Source organism: Molossus molossus, unplaced genomic scaffold, assembly GCF_014108415.1.
Source record: "Molossus molossus isolate mMolMol1 unplaced genomic scaffold, mMolMol1.p scaffold_m16_p_17, whole genome shotgun sequence".
In the NCBI taxonomy this organism is placed as follows: Eukaryota; Metazoa; Chordata; class Mammalia; order Chiroptera; family Molossidae; genus Molossus; species Molossus molossus.
This window is the reverse complement of record NW_023425352.1, coordinates 31,400,399-31,423,622: the sequence shown is the minus strand read 5'-3', so window position 1 is coordinate 31,423,622 and position 23,224 is coordinate 31,400,399. Positions and strand designations below refer to the sequence as shown.

The 23,224-nt window shown below is 37.9% G+C and overlaps 1 protein-coding gene across 5 annotated transcripts in view; it reads left to right on the top strand.

The window, feature by feature from the left end:
* Window positions 1–12,993, top strand: part of PCGF5 (polycomb group ring finger 5) — a 71,725-nt gene extending 58,732 nt beyond the window's left edge. For 4 of the 5 annotated variants that reach the window (XM_036265006.1, XM_036265004.1, XM_036265005.1 and 1 more), the window contains 3 exons: window positions 861–950; window positions 4,015–4,074; window positions 11,664–12,993. In XM_036265006.1, coding sequence (XP_036120899.1) covers window positions 861–950; window positions 4,015–4,074; window positions 11,664–11,711 — 198 coding nt within the window. In that variant the 3' untranslated portion in view covers window positions 11,712–12,993. The remainder of the gene's footprint in view (window positions 1–860; window positions 951–4,014; window positions 4,075–11,663) is intronic. The other variant, XM_036265007.1, reaches the window with a different exon arrangement.
* Window positions 12,994–23,224: the final 10,231 nt, after the last annotated feature.

The window sequence follows — 23,224 nt, the reverse complement described above, 5'->3', positions numbered from 1 at the left end:
CCCTTTCCACCCTTTACATTAAATTCTGTCAGTTTGCTTTTAATAGCTAGAGAACCAAATGTTTCATTTATAGGGACTTATGATAAACTCTTGATTATGCTTTGTTGAATTAGTAAACCATAGTCACAGTTTATATGGCCTTCTTAAGGAGTTTGGGGTTGTTTGGTTCCTGCAACACTAGAGTAAAAGTGAGCATCGATAAGTACAACCCTTTTTTGAAGTTTCATGCAGGGTGAGAAGTCATGTAAGTATTAATGCAATTTATCAACCTTGCCAAGCAGACGCTGAGAGCCCTAGGGGAATAGGCCAGTGGCGTGGTCCTGACTGTGCTGTCAATTTAGCTACGGCAGTTACCAGAAACTGCCCTGTGCCTCCAAGGCCCCATACATCACAAATCCACATTCATTCATTTACCCTCTTCGAATACAAACTAATGAGAGGAATGAAACTTCTTCAAATTTGGGGTTGTGAAGAGGAAAGGATTCTGAGAGAATCTATAAGGCAGAGCTACTGTGAGGTTTCCAGTTTCTTACTCAGTAAGAGGCAATCACAAAAATGTGTCTGAAATCTTAAAGGTTGCACAGACATAGACTGCAAAAATCTAAATTACATTTCAAAATGTTGTGTATGAACTTAAGATACAGGTTAAGTGGGACAAGACAAACAGTTCTTCATGGTACTCATATCTGAATTAATACTTACGAGATGGATCAGTGTTTTTAATTAAAAGTGTTCTTTTTAAATAAATGGATAATATTTCTATTTGTTGTAATTGAATCTTTTTTTAAATTGAAAAACATAAAACACTTATAGATTCAAAATTATGTATGTTAATGGGTCTTTAACTATTCTTTTTAAAGTTGGATGTGCTGTGCAATGGTGAAATTATGGGGAAGGATCATACTATGGAATTTATCTACATGACAAGATGGCGACTAAGAGGCGAAAACGTAAATTGCTTTTATATTTACCTATGTCTATATTTAGTTATATACCATTATGTTACTCAAATTTAACAGTATTACTTAGAACCTCAAAGAACAAACTAGCTTGGAAAAGGAAAAAACTGGTTCCTCTTACTGTTTCTCCCAGCTACTTCATGATAATTAGTCCCAAGTACGAGACCAAGGTCTGTGTTAAATGTGATTTTGTTATATTAAGGTGAGTTTAAAACTCCATCTAAATATGTTCAGAGCTCTATTAACCTCAAGACAGAGAAGATGACACTCACATTTTTTACAAATCCCTATAAAATATGAGAACTTTTAACTATATGGAGTGGGGGTGAGGAGACTTAAGTTCTACCCCATGGAGTACATTTAATGGCTGATAAGATACTTTTTGGTCATGGTAGAGGGGATAGATAGAGTAGAATCTAGACAATTTTTGTAGGTACCTTATTTATATTGAAAGTATAAAATTAGACTGAAGGGTAAGTGAGTTTGCAGTGGTTTTTGATGACAGATTAGATTATTGTGCCTTAGGCCCTAGGCAATAGGAGAATTGATTAAAAGGAGAAAAACTAAGAAAGCCTAAAAGGAGAATTTTATATTTTGAACTGTATCTTTGATTGAGGTTAATTAGAAGGTTCAAGTGCATCTTATCTGAGTTATATGTAACATTGATATTAGGGAAATTTCAGGGACTAGGGATTATAAGGCTGATACATAGCAGTAAAAACTAGTGTCGTAATGCTAACGGAAATTCTCTTCATAATCTGATTACATGAATTAAACACTAAGAGTGATTAGAAGGCTAGACTAAATGACCTCCATTTAGACCTTAAGATTTTGTGGTGTTTAGGATACAATATGTCATATTTTTAAACTGTAATTTTCACCTCTCTATAAGCCAGGTTTTAGTATATTTTCTCAAGAAAATATAAATTAACTATAAAAACTATCACAAAATTAAGAAATATAACCTTACACAAAGACAGGTAATACAGAATTTCAAATATAATGAGGGTTGTCATGTTATACTCATTCGAAAATGTCCTTATATTGAATGTCAACATCTGTGGAGTTTTTATGAAACAAACTTCAAAACATCTTTTTTGTGTGACATTCAGTAGGTAGGATATTTGGCTTTTTTTGTTTGTTTGTTTGTTTTTTAATCTTCACCTAAGGATTTTTTTTATTTATCTTCAGATGGGAGAGAGAGAAAGAACCATTGACATGAGAGGGACACATGACTGGTTGCCTCCTGCCCAACCCTGACCAGGGCTGGAGAAACCACAACCAAGGTACGTGCCCTTGATCCAAATTGAACCCACGATTCATTGGTCTACAGGCTGATGCTCTGCTGCTGAGTCAAACCAGCCAGGGCTATTTGGCTATTTTTAAGAAAAACTGTCTTGATATGATATAATAATAAATGAAGCACCTTGCTTCTTCTTCACAATTTTTTTTTTTCTTTTCTCTATTTGGGTCTCACTTGGGTAAAGCCTTCCTTGTGAGGCTGAATTCTCATGACGAAGAAGAAAAAATTATGTTCTAGTATTTAGTCACCAACTAGTTGTGTGCCCTCAAAGAACTCATTAAACCTCTCTAGGGCCTCTTTTTTTTTTTTTCTCCCAATCTAATTGTATTGGTAAATTACTACTTGCCTTTATATGAAATTTCCTAGTTTAAAAAAAAAAAAAAAAAAAGGTTGTGAATACATCACCCTCATTTAGTCCTAGCCAAATTATTTCAGGTCCCAGGCACAGATTACAGAGACAGTAAGCCCTCTCTTCCCCAGCATTGTTGGGGCCTGGATATGGTGATATTATATATAACATTAATATCGCATTGATACAAGTTTAGCTTTTGTTGATAGTTCTTTGGGCATTTCAGTATGTGAATATGAAAAGGTTTGCCTTAAGATTGAAGAGCTATGAGTAGTTATTCACTGCTAGACCTCTGTTAGCACTCAGTGTCCTTCACAAGATCTCTTCCCAAAAGTCACCTGCACTGCCAGGCATTTAAGGTCAAAGCACGGAAGAGCTAATTCATAGAAATTGTTACTAATAGACTATAAGTTCAATCAGTCTTTGCCACAGTTACGTTTTTGATCATACAAGGGTTGGTTCGAAAAATAGTTCAGTATCATATGATTTTTCATTCACATAAAAACTAAAACAAAAAATAGAGAAATTACCCATTTCATATTTAGTGCAACAGTGAAGTGATATATTAGCCCGTTTCCTGTTTTCAGCATGCTAAACCTGTTCTTGTTTGTACCCCTCCTCCGGCCCAGTTCTCCCTTTGTCTTCACACTCCCAGTAGTTCCAAAACCAGTAGTTCCATTTCTCCAGTTTCTCAGACAAAATCCGCGAAGTCAGTCCTGGTTAGTTTTTCTTTTGCCCATCCTTAGCAAAATATGTTCATTTCTGATTTACTCATAAAACATTTTTTGAGTAGCTACTGTGTGCCAACCAGTTATGGGCCTTAGCTATTAATATTGCAAAATAGATTAGATAGTCAGGGAGTTCACAGTCTGATGTTATTAAAATATATATGGAGACTAAGAATCTAAACTGAACAATATAAAGAACTGAATTTAAAGCAGAAAATGGATCCTTTCAGGTTGAGGCAAATTCCATGCCCCTGGCAGAGCCCTGACAGTTGACAGTGGCGCTTCCAGGAGGTAGCTGAGAGCAGATCCGGGGTTACTCACAGGAAGAGACAGGGAGCGAAGTGCCCCTCCTGGACTGAAGAGGTGAGCATTTTCCCAGGGTTAGTGTTTGAAGAGGAGATGGAAAGGATGGGCTACCATTTAGGTAAAATATTTACAGGATATTAGCCAAACTCTTATTCAGATACTAAAATAACTTCAAGCTAAATTTTACCAGTCAGTAAGTTATTAAAATCATTTTTTTTTCCAGAAAAACAACTACCCTATTTTGGAAAGTGTTTACTAAAAATTAATCATGTTGACTCATATTTGACGTTAAAATATTTTGAATAATCAGTTTTAAATATGTATCCAGTTGTGGATGCCTCTTATCTGATGAGTTCATCTCCTCCGCAGTTTCGGTGTCTGAACTGCTCAGCTTCGCAAGTCTGCCCTCAGGATGGCCCTTTGTATCAGGTAAGAGGCACTCACGACTGTACATATGACCCGACCAATGCTGCCCCACGAGGATGTTTCATCCCAAACTCAAGTTCCTAAGACATGTAACATGCTGAAACTAATACTTATTTGAGCTACAAAACTTATTTTCAAATTATATCCCCAAAGTTTTCCATTATTTTAGTTCTCTTGAAATATCTATTTAATTTTACTAAACTAAAAATGAAATTATAAATATTAAGGCCATTATTTATGAGTTAGGAATTTTTCATAATTACCAGTTTTAGCCCTTGAGAAATCCCTGCTCCTTATTGGATCTCTTAACACTTCTTTGTGTAGGTGTTATTTTTAAAAAATTAATCATTCACCCACAGTGAAAGATATATTGCCAGATGAAGTGAAGCTAAATAATGGCAACAGCTAACTGATTGTGAGCTCACTCACTAGGCCCTGCCCTAAGTACTTTACGTGGGCTACCTCTTTCAGCACAGCAATGATGGTGAGCTAATGTGCTACTGCACTGAGAGAACTTGAACATGGGTCTGAGGAAAGTTTACCTAATAAAAATATATTTAATAAATTTGGAAAACAGAAGGGACTAAGTGTGGTATAGTAAGAATTACTGTACATAGGTGATCTGTGATCAACTTTAGTCCATGGATTAATTATAGCATTTCTTTAAAATGCCCATTGTTTGGAATATTACTCAGCCATAAAAAAAAAAAAAAAAAAAAAAAAGAACAAAATCTTAACGTTTGCAACAGCATGGATGAACCTAGAGAGCATTATGCCAAGTGAAATAAATCAGAGAAAGACAAATACTATATAATCTCACTTATATGTGGAATCTAAAGAACAATGTAAACAAACAAACAAAATAGAAATGGGCTCATAGATACAGAGAACAGACTGATGGTTGCCAGGTGGGAAGGGAGTTGGCGGAATGAATTAAAAAGGTGAAGGGATTAAGAAGTATAAATTGGTAGTTACAAAATAGTCACTGAGATGTAAAGTGCAGCACAGGGAATACAGTCAATATTGTAATAACTATGTGTGGTGCCAGGTGGGTACTGAAAATATCAGGGGAACACTTTGTAAAGTATATGATTGTCTAGCCTGTAGGCAGTACACCTGAAACTAATATAAAATAATATTCAGTGTAAACTGTAATTGAAAAAACATTTAAAAGAACAGAAAAAAATGAAATAACTCTTACTTCATGGTCATACCCTTGAATTTGTACATCTTAAAACTATGTTCAAAATTCAGAGGGCAAGGGAAAATATTTTTATTTTTTATTATAAATATTATAAATTAGCTTAAAAGTTGAGTTTTTAATAACACTGTGCTGGGGCCTCTGTATTATTCTTAAGTATAATTGGAACATATTGAGAAATAGCAAAATATGAGAAATTAAATATAAATAATGATAATGAAAGCCTCCCCCCCCCCCCCCCCCCCCCAAATCCCCATTGTTCTTTCATCCTAGAAATTAAAGTCATCTTCATCCTTATTTCCTTGGAGCCAAGAAAGGAGAATTATAGTTTTATTACAAACTTAACCTGCAATCTCTCTCATCTCTGATGTTGCAGTTTTAGGGTTGGGACAAATGAATGTACGTCAATTAAAGAACCACTTCAAATCACTAATCAAAAATGTTAAATTAGCAGTTTATCTAGAATTTCCTTCAATTTTCATTGTCACCGCTGTGGTATGGAAATAGCCACACTGCTATTAAAATGCATGTGTTCTGATACACACTGGTTAAGTCCTGTGTTTTTAGCAATCGGATAAGCAATTAACAACTATAAAGGCCAAGTGAAAATTATTTAGGGAAAAAAGGCACCCTGCTCCTTACATTGTGCAGTTAAGGGTGTGAGGGGTGAGTAAATAATGTAATTGAGCTGGTGAGATTTCTATACGTCTTAAGTGTATAGATATTTTAGCTTCACAGCTGATTTTGGGATGATGAATTGTACTGATGCCCCTTCCTTTAACTGTAACTCATATATACACGACTTTTTGTCTTGACTCGTTGGAGCTGATGTCTGTTTATTTCCTTAGAAATAATGATATTCTTAAACTCTGATATATCAAGTATTAGAGAACAACAAGAGTAAGATCAAATTTTCAACAGTCAACACCTATTTTCTTAATTTGTTGTGTGAAAAGTCCCTGACATGGACAGTTTTGTAGGAAAATACCAGTGGACCAAAATTTACCTAAGAATAAAGAAAATTTAAATCACTAAGTCATGAAAGACATAAAAAATATTAAAGAATTAATTCCTGAATGGATACCTAAATAGTTTTATGCTCACAAACTCAAATTTTCAAGGAAGAGATTATTCCCATTCTAAATTGTTCTAAATCATTGAAAAAGATCAAATTCTTTCTAACTCATTATATAAAAGTAACATAATCATGATAGCAAAAACTGGCCCTCAATTAGAAAACTATCAAATCCTATTTTTTATTTAATTTTTTTTGTTTGTTTTTTTAAGAGAGAGAGAGGGAGGGAGGAGAAGGAGACGCGGGAGGGAGGGAGGGAAAGAAAGAAACATTGATTTATTGGTTCACTTATTTATGCATTCATTGGTTGATTCTTGTATGTGCCCTGACTGCAGATCAAACCCACAACCTCGGTGTATCAGGACAACGGTCTAACCAACTGAGTTACCTGGCCAGGGCTCAAATTTTATTTTGAATATAAATATAACGATGGCAAATAATATACTATATATACTAAAATATTATACTAAAAGAAAAATGAAAGCAAGACCAAATAGTACTTTTGTCAGTAATGCAAGAAATAAAAATCATCAGTAGCTGCTGAAAAGGCATTTGACAAAATTTAATGTTCAGTCCAACTTTTTCCTACCAACTTATTTTGAAAAATTTAAAAACAAAAAGTTGAAATAATAATATAAAGGAATATTCTTTACTTATACCAGTTAACATTTTGCTACATTTTCTGCCCTCTCTTTCCCTTCATTCTTCTTCCCCTCTCCTATCTTATTAATATTTATACATATATCTTATACTCTAATCTAATGATGGTTACAGATAGAAATAAATGAGTAAAATGTATAGTGTTAGAAGATAAAAATTAAAGTAGATAAATAGAATAGATAAGCTTGCCAAGGGAAGATCTCTTTGAGGTGATATTGATCAAAAAGAAGTGAAAGAACTAGCCACGTGTATATCTGGAGTAGGGCACTCCAGGCCTAGGGAACAGAGAGAAAAGATCTGGAGGAGTGGTCATATTTGGTCATTTGGGGGTGGAACAGAGACAATAGCTGGCAGTTGGCAGATACATGTATTGGTGAACTCAGAACATAGATATTGGGGATGGGGTGAGACTAGTAGAGTTTGTTTTCAATTAATCATACTGAAACTATTGAATGGGGGTGGGATTCAACCCATACTTCACATTATCTGAGTTTCTCATGGCTTAAAGTAGTAAATATTTAAAGAAGAAATTATAGTTGAATAATGAATCTCAGAGTGGGGATAGCCTTTCTCCTTGTACATGTAAACGGGAAAAAAGACAGTTGACTATTAATATTGAAAAGTACATGATAGATATACCACAACTGAGGAAATACTAGCAATATGACAGAAAGGTTTAATGTCCTTAATATATAAAAAGAATCTATAGTACCCAGACCTCATTATCCCTCTAATAGAGAGCAAGGAATCCTGGATCTCTTGGCTTCAGAGAAAAACTTTGCCCCTCTTCAGCAGGAAGAAGTTATAGAAGAGACCCTGCACCCCTTTTCTCTGAAAGGATTCAGAGCCAAGATCCTTGTGGGGGTGGAGTAGGCAGTTAGACAGACATGAGCAGAACAAGGATGATGGACCAGGTACAGAAGGTCACCAGGGCAGAAAGCCCTGGGTGCCTAGCAACGGACAATTGTAGGATGAGACCTTGCCTCCAAGGTGACCTTTCTTCCCCTAGCATATCTCCAGTTACATAGTTTGGAACCCTGACCTTTCCTCCCTAGAGATAATATCTAGGTTTCAGTTGTATTGCAGCTCCAGGCCCAGAAAAGTAGCAAAACCAGACAAGTGACTCCATGGCTGACCTCAGGACCAGCTTCATTGGATAATGACCCCCTGCTCTGCCACCAACCAATCAATCAGTGGAGACCCCAACCCTGAAAGGACATACCTGGAAAGCTGATGAATACTCTATTGAGGTCTTCCCCTGGGACCTCCCCTAAGATCCTTAAAAGCCTTAGGATGGAGAACCCAGGGCGCTCTCCCTCTTGGGAGCATGTCTGCACCTTTCCTCCCCCTCCCCCCAGGCACATTCCCATTACATTCTTCACTCCCAAGCTCCAGTGGCCCTACTTTTACCTCTATAACTTGTTTCCTAAGCCCGTTTTTTCTACAGATTACTTCTTCTACCTCTGTGATATTCCAAATAAATGTTCTTTTATAATAAAAAATTAAAAGAATTTATATAAATCTTTAAGACAATGTTCAGCTTGCCGTAGAAAAATGAACAAAAGCTATGATTAGGCAAGTCACGAAAGAAGAAAACTGGCCAATGAGCATACAAAAAAAAATGGTTTACTTCTTTAGAAGCCAAGAAAGAAAGAAAATACTATTTTATGCCTATTAAATTGCCAAATTAAAAAGGGGAAAAGGTAGTACTCACTACTGATGAGGCTATGGAAGAATGAACACTCATATTTCCTTTTGGAAATGTACAAATAGAACAACTTTCTTGTAGTCCATTTTCTTGTGTGACAATATTTAGCAAAAAGGCTTTTAAAATGTCTGTGCTGTTTGAACTAGCAGTCCCACTTCAAGGAACTAACCTGGTGGGTGTAACATGGAGAGTAGGGACTAGACCATAGATTATTATTTATTTATTTTGCTATTACAAATTACAAATTAATGTTGACCCAATAAAGTAAAATGTAGATAGAGCACAGAGAGATTTGTTGAGAACTTATGGTTCATTTCTGTAAAGGCATTATACACAGCCTTTTAAAATGATATTAAGTAGTGTAGAAAATGTTTATGAATTTTTAAATGGACAAAATAGTATACCTAACAATATGTGGAGTGTGATTTAAGTTTTTAAAAACAAGGACATGGACAAAAAGACTAGGAAGATATATATTATAATAATTATGGTGGTTGGTTGTCTTTGATGGTGGAATTTAAATAATGTTCCTTTTCTTCTTGGCACTTTTCTGTATTTTCCAAATCTATAGACAAGTTATTTTTATGATTAAAAGAACAATTTTTTTTTTTTTTTTTTATCCTCACCCAAGGACACTTTTTTATTCTTTGTTCAGATAGAGCAGGAGGGGGAGAGAGAGAGAAACATCGATGTGAGAGGGACGCATCGAGTGGCTGCCACCCGCACGACCAACCAGGGCCGGGGACAAACTGCAACCCAGGTACATGCCCTTAGCGGGAACCGAACCAGGGTCTCTCTGGACCGCAGGCCGACGCTCTAACCGCTGAGCCAAACCGACCAGGGCAAAAGAACAATTTTTAAGAAAAACAGTACGTCAAAGTTAATTTTAGGATTTTTTTACATTATCTCATTTGAAATATATACTTTGGAAGCATCTGTCCTTTATTTTAGTACCTGATGAGACAGGACTAGCAGCTCGACAAGACGTGGGCTCCCTCCGTGCGGTGACTCACCACCACCAGGAGGGATAGGCCATTTCATGAGAGTAAGAAAGCACACTGAAACGCAAAAAGTTCATCTTAATTTCCAGAAAAAGTTTCAATGAAGTTATTAAGCTTCATATGTTGTCATAGAACAAACACACGCAAATGTTTTTTTTGGAGGGAAAGCAAAACCATTTTCTGCCAAAAACTGAGACAGTCCCAACCACTTACAACCAAGCCATTTTACTTCCCTCTCTACCTCCATGCTAGCAAAATCAGTGATGGATTCTTCTGTTATTATGAATGGATTCTAGAACAAGTGACTCAGGGTTTTGCTGAAAGTGTGCGGATTCAGCGGTCAGGAGTGGAAGCAGAGGTAGGAGGAGTCTGTGATGAAGGGCGGGCTGGGGGCTGAAGATTGGGAGGCAGTCAAGTCCAAGTTGGATGTCTAGGTAGCAGTCTCCAAATTGGGCTGAGCTTCAGAAAACCCAGGGAGTTCTATAAAATGCAGATTTCTGTGCCTCACTCCCAGAAACTCTAATTCAGAGGGAACAAAATAAAGTTGAAAATAAAAACAAGCAAACAAAATTTAGACCGAAATCGATTTTGACCATGGAAACCCTGAGAGCCTGTGTTTTGCTTTTCCTCTAACCCCCCAGAAAGGTGGTAGTGGTGTCACTTATTCACCCCGGAGGAGTGAGACCTGGAATTCTGTGCTAAATGTCACGTTGGTCATTTTCAGGATAATAGAATCTCAGTCTATGCCTTTAGTTTGAATGAAGGAAAACAATTCTCTGTACTGGAATTTTGCATTCACCCACATTGAAATGAGGGAAAACATGACTGACCATTTCACTTCCCTTGGTTTCATAAAAGTAGCTTGTCGGAATTTCATTTTAAAAGGGGGAATCTATTTGCAGCTTTAGGAAAAGAAAAACCACTGGTTCTCCAGACCCTTTCTGCCTTGGGTTCTATGCCTGTGGGAAAACAGAGGGTAGAAACGGATGCTTTAGCACACTGTTTACCTCCCGGAAGCTGTTCCCTCCCTAATGCCATATGTTCCTGTGTGATACTTGCTCTGCATAAAGCAACACGAAGGACAAGCCGAACCTTTCAGTTATATAAGAATCAAATCCAAATATTTAATAGGATCAACTGAATATTGAAAGGAGGCAGTAACCTAAATGTTTGGTGTAACAAATCAGTTACTTGTTTTTCAACATTTTGAAAAGCTGAAAAGAAAAAAAAATGTGTTAAATTGACTAAAAAAATGTGATTTATGAAAACTATCCCACGTTCATAGATTCCTAGCAGGAGGTGTCTTTGTTAATTTGTGACTCGGTGGGTTCTCACAAACAGCAGCTCTGTTGGAATCCAGCCTGCGGACTTGTCTGGTTCAGCCCCACAGGGTTAATGATCATACACCTTTAAGGAGGGCATTATAGCTTCAGACCCCCACAGGCCCTGCCTCCCCTGAGTGTTACATTAGTGCTATTCACATGTGCAGCCAGTGTGACTTCTGTAGGCCTTTGAACTCCACCTTTGTTGTGTATTGACTGAATCCAAAAAAATAATGACAATTTAAAAATAAGGAGTTTTCATAGATACAAACAACAGAATGGTGGTTACCAGAGGGGACGTGAGGTATAGGGGAGAGCAAATTGGGTAAAGCAGGACAAATATATGGTAACGGAAGGAAAGTAGACTTTGGATGGTGAGCAAGCAATAGAGTACACAGGTAGCAAATTATAATGGTATACACCTGAAATTTATACAATGTTATTAACCAATGTTACCTCAATAAATTTAATTAAAAATATATAGAATTTTAATGTCATCTTGTTATAATCACTAGTATCAGCAAATATTGGGAATTATAACCGCTTATTCTTAAATTTTTTTTGTATATAATCTATTGTTTTAGTATAAACACAGTCTTACTCATCATCTGTTTTTATTTTGTAGTCATATCCCATGGTATTGCAGTATCGACCAAGAATTGATTTCGGGTAGACCAAGGGGTCTCGATCCCACTGAGATGAACCTGCACTATTGTTTACTCAAGGACAGATTGCACAGCAAACGGTGTGTGGACTAGAGGGATGCAATCAGACTTTCAGCATGCAAATAAGGCCATTGTCTGTCTCTAAATTGTCAGTTGCATTTATGTTGTTTCTATTAAGAGCAAACCAAGTGCCATTCTGCTACTGAACCATCTGCATAATTTATTTGTGCTGTCTCTCAGTGTACAGTCACGGTGAAATCAGCTGGGAGTGCAGCCCTGACGCAGCCTTCGGAACACTTCTCTTGCCTGTTCTAATGTTTGATCACACTACTAATGTGGCTCAGTCTTTGTGGTGTTACAGTTTTCACATACTTACTATTTTATTCATTCTTGTTTAAATAGAGTATTATACAAGAAACTAGTAATTAAATCTCAAAATTATTTTGTACGGGAAATATATTTAGAAAAATGGTTTTTGAGCCACTGTCCTGTTCTCAGTAAGCTTTCTGTGTGCAAAATAGTTCATCTTTTGGGAAGAATTCCAATTATTCTTTAACATTAGAACACATTGTAACTGTAGGCATTTTAAGTCATCTGTCAGTATAGTCTACCAATTGCACAAGGAGGGCATGTTAGCCCTTCAGATTGAAAATGTATGTGACTCTGGGAGAACTGAAGCTAGATTCACAACCGTTCAAAATGTTGGCAGCTGATCACATTTCTAACAAAATAATGTGTAAGTAGGGTTAATCTCTCATAATGCCTTAGGACAAGCAGGTGCTGCTTCATGAACTGTCATTGTGTAGCCTATTTTTATGGATGCATCATTATATTGTTGCTCTTGTTTAATGAGGACATTGTTTCTGTTTTTTAAGTTGGCCTTAGGTGTGTCATTGTGGCATGCAGAGGGTTATGATGATTTTAAATATTAGAATCTTTAGAGCAGATAACATTAGCTATTTTATGGATTTCAGAAGTCTCAAAGCAGTTGTAGATTAAAACTGTTAGTTACCTATCACATTTCCAAACCATTTGCATAAAATAGAATAAATGCAGTGTAGTAGATAAATATGCCAACCAAAATTAATGGTCTGAGGATATTTCATTTTAGATCCTGTAGCAATCGGGGAAATGGGATACTGTTTTATACGTAAGCTCATTAAGGTCAGAGCTATAATAATGTCCTTGATTTAGCAGCTTTGTTAAGTCTTCCATTAATTTTGAGATTAGTCTGCAAGTCAAAGAAAGTCTTGTTACCTTAAATTATATGAAGAACTTTGTTTTAAACGTTTAAAAATTTATATTTGTTTTCCAAAAACTTCTTTGGAAATTGTTTTATTAATTGATTCAAAACAATTTAACCTCTGAAACTTAGGAAAAAATCTTGAAAGTTAGAAAAAATATTTATTTTAGAAACCTGACATGAGCACAATCTGTGTTACACACACAGTTTTTATACTGTATACATGGTAGAAGTGATACATTTTCTAGTACATGTATCACAAAACAATGCCTTCTGAATCTCAAATGCTTCTTAGAAATAAAACATTGTACAACTCTAAGAAACACATGCAAAATACAGGTAAATCTTAATGCATTTCATATAAAAGGCTGAAATATAATCCTTTTTTCCATATATCTTTGTTTCAAGTCAAAAAGTCTACATAAAAGTTTTCTGTTGTGTTTTTTCTCACTTTTGTAAAAAGGGTTATGGAAGTACTTAATTTTATTTGTTGGATTGTATATGTGCTTAGAAGGGCTCACAAACAGAATTGAAAAGGCAGATTTTTTTTTTTTTTTTTTAAATGGTTGGAACAGACCACTACCATCACACTCAACCAAAACCTGGATTTACAATTTAGCTACAGAAGTTATTTTATTCCCTGAAATATAATTGTCTGACATCTCTACGAAATTTTAAAATTATTATAAATTTGTTACATCTAGGTCAGTGATTAAAATAATTTTTTAAATATGGAAGTTAATTGACTTAATGCAAAATGCATTGAGAGTGCATTTTAAAAACCACGAATTGGACATGGGTGTTTTTTGGGTCCCCAGCCAAAACCTACAACCTTAAGTGAGTTTTATATATGCAATCTCTTTAAATTTGTCCTGTTGCTTCATCATATGTAATTTCACTATTTTCCAAGGAAATATATAGGAAGCAATTATGGAATTTAGAATAGTTTTAGTGTATTAACATTTTTACTGAAATGCAATGGAATATGTGCCAAAACATGTAAAAACCTTACAGGAGGACACCAGTTGTCATTTGGGGCAAGCTATACATCTTACGATGGTCCTGAGTAATATGGGATTACTACCAGAACCGCAGACTTCTTCAACGAACTCTTTTGATATATTCAACTATGATTTTTCTAAGTATGGGACTACTTTCATATCTAGTAATACACTAAATCCCCCATTAATTATTCCCTAAGTTAGGTTGTGGAATTTGGAAGAAACCAAGTATAGAAAAAAACTTGCAGACAATTTTTGTGATTAGTTTTTCAAACTTAGGGTGCTAGTAAAACAAACTCTCTATGTAATAACCTATAGGAATAATCATCTGAACCTGCAAAATTAGAGAATAAAACTGAGTTTTTCTTGAATCTGTTATTTCCTAAGGAACAAACTGAAAGAGCTTTACTTCCATAAAAGATTTTGTAATCTATTTTCTCTGCCTTAGATCTATTAGTAAAAGGGTCAAGGACCTTGATATAAAGGCCCTTGGTTTATAGACATCACTTAAACTGAAGTAACCACATCAGTTAATAGAAAATTCAGAATATGACCTTTTCCCTAGATTAACAAAATACTTTCAAGAAGTACAAAAAATAAACTGAAAGGCTCATTGATGAGGTGATACTAGTTCATTCAATCTGGGGTACAGCTGCCTTGAGGGATGTCTTTTAACTACTTTTAGTAAAGTTTGTTATTTCTTTATTCATTGAAAATCTGTCCCATACTAATATGCCACATTTTATAAATGTAATGAGTTTGCTCAACTATATTATATACTCACATGTAATCTAAATTTAAATGATTCTATAAGAGAAAAAAAGGGTGTGTTATATAATATTCTGAACTGTTTAGCTTTATTGAAATATTTAAGAGAAAGTGCCTCATTGCAATTGTGCATTTCTGTTTTAGATTTACTGCATAAATTGAGTTATCTGTACCTGTCTCTTACAAATTATTTCATATCTAAATAGGCACTTGTAAGTTAGAGTAATCACTTTTTTAAGATTTTCATAAGAAAACACATATCACCAAAGACATTTTACTGCTAATTAATGACTATGCTGGAGAGACAGTTTTAACAGTTTGGAGGTTAGAAATTTTTAGATTGCAATTTAATTTTATGTGAAACAATAACCTTGAGTAATTGCTAACATATCACCAAAGAAAGGCTTTCAATTGAATTTTCATGGTGAGATTAAGCGAATGCAGGTTTGTCTTAAAATTAGCAGAGCACTCTTCCTTCCAAATAAGCTTCTTGTTTTTCCAGCACCATTTGGTAGACCTTAGGAATTCCTCAAAGGCGAGAGAGAGAGATGAACACAATAGCCTTCCTCTGGATGAAAAGTAGAAGACAGACTTTGTAAGGAAAATTGAAATGGAGATTTTAAATTCTAATTTGAGAAGCTTTTTCTTCCATGGAGGCAGTAGAAACAAAAATTACGTTTGCTTCCTGGGTTCTCAGTAATAGGAGAAATTTTACTAAAGACAGACTTTGGTAAATGTGCTTTCATGTTTACTTGTACAGAAAACAGTACATTCTATTGGACTCACTCACAGAAATGCTTTTTCTGTATTCAGAAGCAAAATTTTCATAAAGGCCCATTCCAACTCCCTGTCCTACTTCTCAGTGATTACTTTATCGTTACTAGAATGCAGCCACACAGCCAAACTTAGCAAAGTGGGTCTCAGATCTAGAGCATACATACATCAAGGTAAGCCCTCTCCTTACCCCATTCTCCTTGGGAGCTCATGCGAGGGCCACCTTAAAGGTAAAGCCCGTATCACAGTCTCTGATCGGCCACGACATCAGCCTCCTTGGATAGGATAGAAATGGATGTGTTCTGTTCCCTGCTTTGGTTTATCATACGGAATTTCCCAGCAGGCTAATCTTGATACAGTAAGATGTTGGTTGTAGGAGAATTGCAGAAATGAATGAGTTCACCATAACTTTAATCTTCTGGATTAGAACCACAAAAACATGAAATACTATTATTATTTTAAGATATATATCTGTACAATAAGGAACATAACCTGTCTGCCAGATCTGGCTTATGAAGGGTTGAAAAATATTAAATATACTAGAGACTGAACCCCTTTGAGAGCACAAAATAACCAACCAATGCTGGATTTAATTTATAGACCTAGTTCAGTAGTATTTTGATGAAAAAATATCAGATTGAAATTCATTAAAATATACTTAAATATGCATTACAAGGTGTTCAGGTTTTTTTTCTTTTCTTTTCCCTACAGTAATGGAATTTTCCCAATACTTTAAAAGTGATTCTCTTCCTAGTGTGATGTAGTTGTCACAGATAGTGTGTTTACTTGCTATTCTAACTATGCTTTCAAACAAAATGCTTGAGCACTTCTTTTCAGAAAGTTATGAAATTAAACCTAATTTAATTTTAAATGCTCATTAAAATGTGTTTGTATACCTGTTATGCCCCTTTTCTAGGATCCAACACTGAGACATTGTTCAGGAATGCTTTTTAATTATCTTTAAGTCTAGAATCAAGTGAAACTGATGTATGTTAAATGCTGGGTCCAGTTTTCTTCCATCTTCCAGAGGCTCGTGGAGTAAGAAACTAATCTAGTACAAATGAAGATTAAATGTTTCTGGGCAACCTAGAAATAGTTCACGTTATTTATCCAGACTTCACGTCAGTCCACTGGAGCCGGTCTATCCATGAGAAATGGAATGGGATCAGCCTCATATTGTTTGGGGTCCGTTTTCTTTTGCTGTATTTTTTAGAACGGGGATGGGGCCTAAGTGTCCTTATGAAGCTGTGGTCCACGGCAAGCGCCTGTGAGGGGAGCCCCAGTGTCCTGCGTCCTCGCACCGGGCAACACGACAGCCAGTGCCAGTGTTGCGTAGAGTAGCCCTCACGTTAAACAAAACCGTCATAGAGTATGTTGTGCAGTTGTGTTGCTAGTTTTCCTTTAAAATATAAAATATTTTAAGCTTTTTTTTGTCAAAAGTGGTAACATCTTAATACAAATAAAAAACCTTTTTGTGGTTGTAAGTTTTAGCTTATAAATCATTCAAATTGAAGTGAAAGATTACCAGGTCATTGTTAATGACTTAGTCTATTAAGAATATATGTATTTTTGTAAAGGAAAAGCACTTGTAGATATTTAATCAGTACAAGATATATGTCTGTTTTGCAGAAATAAAATGCTGCTTAGAGATCCTCTTTAAATATTTTTTATTTTTGTGCTCAAATGTATTTTCTGTTGATCTATGGAATGTTCTGTATAAAGCTGTATGGTCGTACTGTTGGGCTAGATACTTCTGTTTTTTAAAATCTGGACTTAGCCAAGTATACTTGACCATGTTAAAAATAGTATCTTTGTTATTAAAATTTTGATTGCATAATTTTTTTTGTCTGTCATTCTTAATATTAGTAGTTATAGATTATAATCTCTATTTAAAAGTATTCATTAGGTACAACTGGAGCAAACTTTATTGGAATTTGTTGAGTGAGATCATAAACATTTTCTAAAGAGTCAAAGCTTTTTAAGATAACAGACTGCCCCTCAAATACTACTGTGGTGTGTACATACACATACACTTGAGAACAATTTCTTTGCTACATTAATCAAATCAAAATATTTGGATGTCAGAAAAGGCCCCAGAGGATTGAAGGACTGCTTTCTTCAGCCAATTAGATAACAACTTTGCTTTATCAATACCTTGCAGTACACTTGCCTCTGGAGTTCCAGGCCAGGTAAAGGAGGACTTGGAAGTCAGGAGGGCTGCAGTGACTGGTATCTTTGATTCGTATCTCTGCCTCATTGTTACTTGGATGCCTGAGGCTTCTGAGGTTAGTGATGCCAGGGAGGTGGCTGGAGAACCCCAAACATGCCGCGAGATGGAGAGGAGCTTCCTCTGAGCAAGATTTGACTCCATATCGTTGAGCTTTTCCCTCTCCAAGGCTATTGCAAGATGGGAAAGACCATGGAGGGTTGTGCATGGGAAGTGCTCAGAATCGTCTCACACCTCACGTTGAGAACACGTCACTGGCCTCATCTACCTCGGGGAGGGCTAGAGGACAGCGAAGCCCCAGGGAGAAGAGAAGACAGTTTTGTGACCTAGTCCAGCGGTTCTCAACCTGTGGGTCACGACCCTTTCACAGAGGTCGCCTAAGACATAACAGTAGCAAAATTACAGTTATGAAGTAGCAATGAAAATAATTTTATGATTGGGGGTCACCACAATGTGAGGAACTCCAGTCGCAGCATCAGGAAGGTTGAGAACCACTGCGCTAGTCCGTCTCAGCCACACTGCCAATCCAGGAGACCTTCAGTTCCCCCAGCTCCTGGGAGTGTTTTGTCAACACAGGCTCAGCGCTGATCCCTCCATTCATTTGAAAAGTATAAAGAAGTCTTGTACTCCAGCTAGCCCTGAGAACCTGGGGAGCCAGCCTCTGCTTTGTATGTGCATGGGGAATGTGCTAGAAGCCCTGCCATGGGATTTGGGGGTGCCAGGATACCACCGTAGCAATCAAATGGAGAATCATGCCTGGAAAGGAGAAATGGGCAGCCAGTGATCACCACCAGCTCCCACCAACTAAAGTCCTGCCCCTACAAAGCCCAATTCAGATCCCATCAACCCACACAGGTTTGTCCAGATGCTCTCCCTCTTCTGCAGCACTGAGCATTTCTATCACAGCCCCAGCGACTGACGGTCCTTATCCTCCCATAGATTATGAGCTCGGACAGGGATAGGGACAGTGTGGGCTATCTCCTCCCTCACCCAACACATTTTCATAGTACCTGGCACCTCTAACACCACTGTGAAAGAATCCAGATTTCAGAAAGCAGAGGCAATGCTGACCATCTCCAGCAAGTCATGTTACTCCTCATAAGGACGCCCATCATACTGTGACCTCATTTGACCTTAATTACCTTTCTTCAAAGGCCGTACCTCAAATACAAGTCATATTCTAAGACACCAGGGGTTATAGCTTCAACATATGCATTTGGAAAGACACTATTCAATTTATAACAGCCATGTGGTACCTCGTAGACCTGAGTTCAACTTCAGGGTCATTCTGTTCTTTAACTTTGGGCAATTTAATTAACCTGGCTGAGTCTCGTTTCCTCACCGGTGGAGCAGGAACAACTGACCCCACAGGTGCGTGGAGGAACGATGCCACAGAAAGGGCTCAGAGTGGCGCCCCAGGACACACACAAATAATTGCGATGGCAGCGGGGCAGGACCGGAGGGAGGGTGAGTGTGTGAGTGAGTGTGAGTGGACATGAAGGTGGACGACCAAACCCGAGCAGTGCAGAGCTATGGAGCAGAAGGTTCCTGTGCTGTGGACGGAGCAGCCGGCTACCACGGTAAGCGGCCCTTCAGGGCACTTCTCCCTGCACTGCAGGGAAGTCCCACCATTTTGGAAGAGCCCAGATCTTCCCTGGGAGGAGGCAGTGGGAGTGGCTAGGGCCCAGCAACCTGAGCCACCAGTGCACCAGGCACCATCGGACCAGTGGACACCCTGTCAACACAGACCGGGGCACAGTAGTAGAGCTCCCAAGGTGCTGGTCTCAGAAGCCACGGACAGCCTGGAGCCCAGCACCATCCCCCATAGTAGCAGCCCGTTCAGAGTCAAGATATACCCCCAGCAACAGAGGCTGGGGAGCAGACATCCATCTCCAGGCAACAGAAGCACAGCCCAGCAGCTGAGACCCATCTCCAAAAACTACAGCAAAAGCTGAGCAGGAGTTGAGCCCCACAGGGCAGCAGCACTCCCCAGCCACCAGCTGCCGGACATGGTGCTCCGCAGAGGCCTGTTCAGTCTAGCAGCCCAGAAGAGCAGTGGGAAGCCAGAGCCCAAGAGAGACTTGTGCAATCCAGCTACCTGTCCATGGGACCTGCAGGGTGCGGGGACACCACAGAGGCCTGTGCAACCCAGCAGGGACAGTGTGATCCAGTTACCCACGGGACTTGCAGGGTGCTAAGGCACCAGAGAGGCCTGTGTGACCCAGCAGCTCATGACATAGGCATGGAGCCGGGTCCCCAAAGGGACTGTACAATCCAATTATCCACGAGACCTGCAGGGTGTGGGAGCACCAGAAAGGCCTGTGCGACCCAGCTGCACACAAGATAGGAATAGAGGATGTGAAAATGGAGGCGGAGTGAATAGAAGCTACACAGAGGATCTCCCAGTACCAAACAGGAATTACAACTAAAATAAAGACAAATCTTTGGAAAAAAGCAACAGAAAAGCAGCAGGACAGGACCATATAACCAGGGACACTGGTAGGATCTGCGGAGGCTCTAGAGGGTGACGGGCTGGGAGCCCAAGGACAGCAGCAGTCTTAGCTGTGAGCAGCGCCCTTGGGGAATAAAGACCAAGCCCGCTCCACAGTGCAGAGAGCCGGGACAGAGCGCTAAAATAGCCACAGCCACTCACCTGGGGGCTACGGCAGAGGGAGGGCAGACTGTAGGGACACCCAGGATTTGGAGGGCACTCAGAGTTTTTTGCTAAGTGGTGGCCACAAAGGATGGTGGCCAGTGTGCTCCTTACCAGAGCTGTGGGGGAAAGCAGCAGCCACCCCACCCCCCTCAGAGACTCAGCCTTTCCCAGGTGAGGCAAAGAAATGCAAATTGAGGCTCATTAATAACCAGCCTCTATCCCACCCTCTGGAAATCCTCTTATGCAGAACACCAGGGCTACATTCCAAGGCACTGAGTAACTGAGACTACTAGCCATCAGGAAAAAGCTAGAGGATAACTGAACCTTTCCTGGGCTTGCAAATCTACCCAGGAAAATAAGACTTGACAGGGGTGTTTAAAGTGGGCCCACCCAGGCTCATCCAAACCCAGTAGGGGAGGCCACAAACAGCAGCACACCAACACCCAGAGGGAAAATTTGGCAGGCTCCAAAACCCAATAAAATAGGCAAAATGGTGAAACAAAGAAACAAATCCCAAATGAAAGAACAAAAGAACTCTGTCGAAGATGAGATCAATGAAATGCAGCTAAGCTCAGAGGTAGAGTTCAGAGCCATAATCTTGAGGAAGCTCAACAGCATGAGTAAGGACATCAGCACCATGAGTAAAGATATAGAAACATTGAAAACCAACCAAGTGGAAATGAAGAATGACATAGCAGAAATTAAGAACACATTGGAAGGACTAACCAGCAGAGTAGAGGAAGCTGAGGACCGGATCAGTGAGGTAGAAGACAGGGTAGAAAAAAATCAACCAATCAGAAAACCAAAAGGAAGAAACAATTAAAAAACAGGAAGACAGCTTAAGAGAACTGTGGGACAACTGGAAACTTAATAACAATCGCATCATAGGAGTCCCTGAAGAGGAAAAAAATGGGCAAGGGTTAGAGAATATATTTGAAGAAATAGTGACAGAAAACTTTCCTAACTTGGTGAAGAAAGAAGGCATTCAAGTTCAAGAAGCACAGAGAGGCCCAAGTAAGAAGAACCCAAACAGGCCTACACCAAGACACATAGTAATTAAAATGCCAAAAATTAAAGACAAAGAATCCTAAAGGCAGCAAGAGATAAGCAACAGGTTACCTACAAAGGAACCCCCATAAGTCTCTCAGCTGACTTCTCAACAGAAACACTACAGGCCAGAAGGGAGTGGCAAGAAATAATCAAGGTCATGAAAAACAAGGATGTGAATCCAAGATTACTCTATCCAGCAAGGCTATCATTCAAAATAGAAGGTCAAATAAAGACCTTTCCAGACAAAAAAAGACTAAGGGAATATATTAACACCAAACCAGCACAGCAAGATATGCTAAAAGGACAGCTGTAATTAGTAGAAAAAATAGGAATAAAAAGATAACCACACTAAACAAAAATGGCAATAAATAAGTACATATCAATTATCACCTTAAATGTGAATGGTTTGAATGATCCGATAAAAAGACACAGAGTAGCTGACTGGATAAAAAAGCATGACTCACATATATGTTGTTTACAAGAGACCCACCTCACAACAAAAGACACACATAGGTTGAAAGTGAAGGGATGGAAAAAAATCTTCCAAGCAAACGGAAAGCAAAAAAAATGCTGGGGTAGCAATACTCATATCTGATCAAGTATATTTCAAAATAAAGGCCATAACTAGAGACAAAAAAGGCCACTACATAATATTTAAAGGATCTATCCAACAGGAAGATATAACCTTGGTAAACATATATGCACCCAATATAGGAGCACCAACATATATTAAAAGTCTTTTGGAAGACTTTAAAGGAGAAATCAACAGCAAAATAATCATAGCAGGGGACTTTAATACCCAACTGACATCACTGGATAGATCTTCTAGACAAAAAATTAACAAGGAAACACAGGCTCTAAATGAAGCACTAGATCAAATGGATTTAATAGATGTCTACAGAGAATTACACCCCTAAACTGCAGAATTCACATTCTTTTCAAGTGCACATGGGACATTCTCATAGATAGACCACATGCTGGGGCACAAACTAAGTCTCTACAAGTTCAAGAAGATTGAATTCATATCAAGCATCTTCTCAGATCACGATGGCATGCAACTAGAAATCAATTGCAATGAGAACATGCAAAGACATTTGAAAACATGAAGGCTAAATAGCACGTTATTGAACAATGAATAAGTTACCATGGAGATCAAGGAAGAAATTAAAAACTTCCTGGAAACCAATGAAAATGAACACACAACAACACAAAATCTATGGGATGCAGCGAAAGCAGTTCTGAGAGGGAAGTTCATAGCACTACAGGCCTACCTCAAGAAACAAGAAAAATTTCCAATTGACTGTCTAACCTCACAACTTAAAGAACTAGAAAGCAAACAAAAAGAAAACCCCAGAGCATGTAGAAGGAAGGAAATAGTAAAGATTAGAGCAGAAATAAATGACATAGAGACAAAAAAAAAAAAAAAAACAATTCAAAGGATCAATGAAACAAAGAGCTGGTTCTTTGAAAAGATAAACAAGATAGATGGACCCTTAGCTATACTCACCAAAAACAAAGAGAGAGAACCCAAATACACAAAATCAGAAAAAAAGAGGAGAAATAATAACTGACACCACAGAAATACAAATTGTTAACAAATGTTATGAACAATTATACGGTAACAGATTCAACAATCTAAGTGAATAGGACAAATTTCTAGAAACACATAGTCTCCCAAAACTGAACCAGGAAGAGATAGAAAACTTGAACAGACCAATAACAACTAAGGAAATTGAAGATATAATCAAGACTCTCCCAGCAAACAAAAGCCCAGGCCCGGATGGCTTCATGAGGGAATTTTA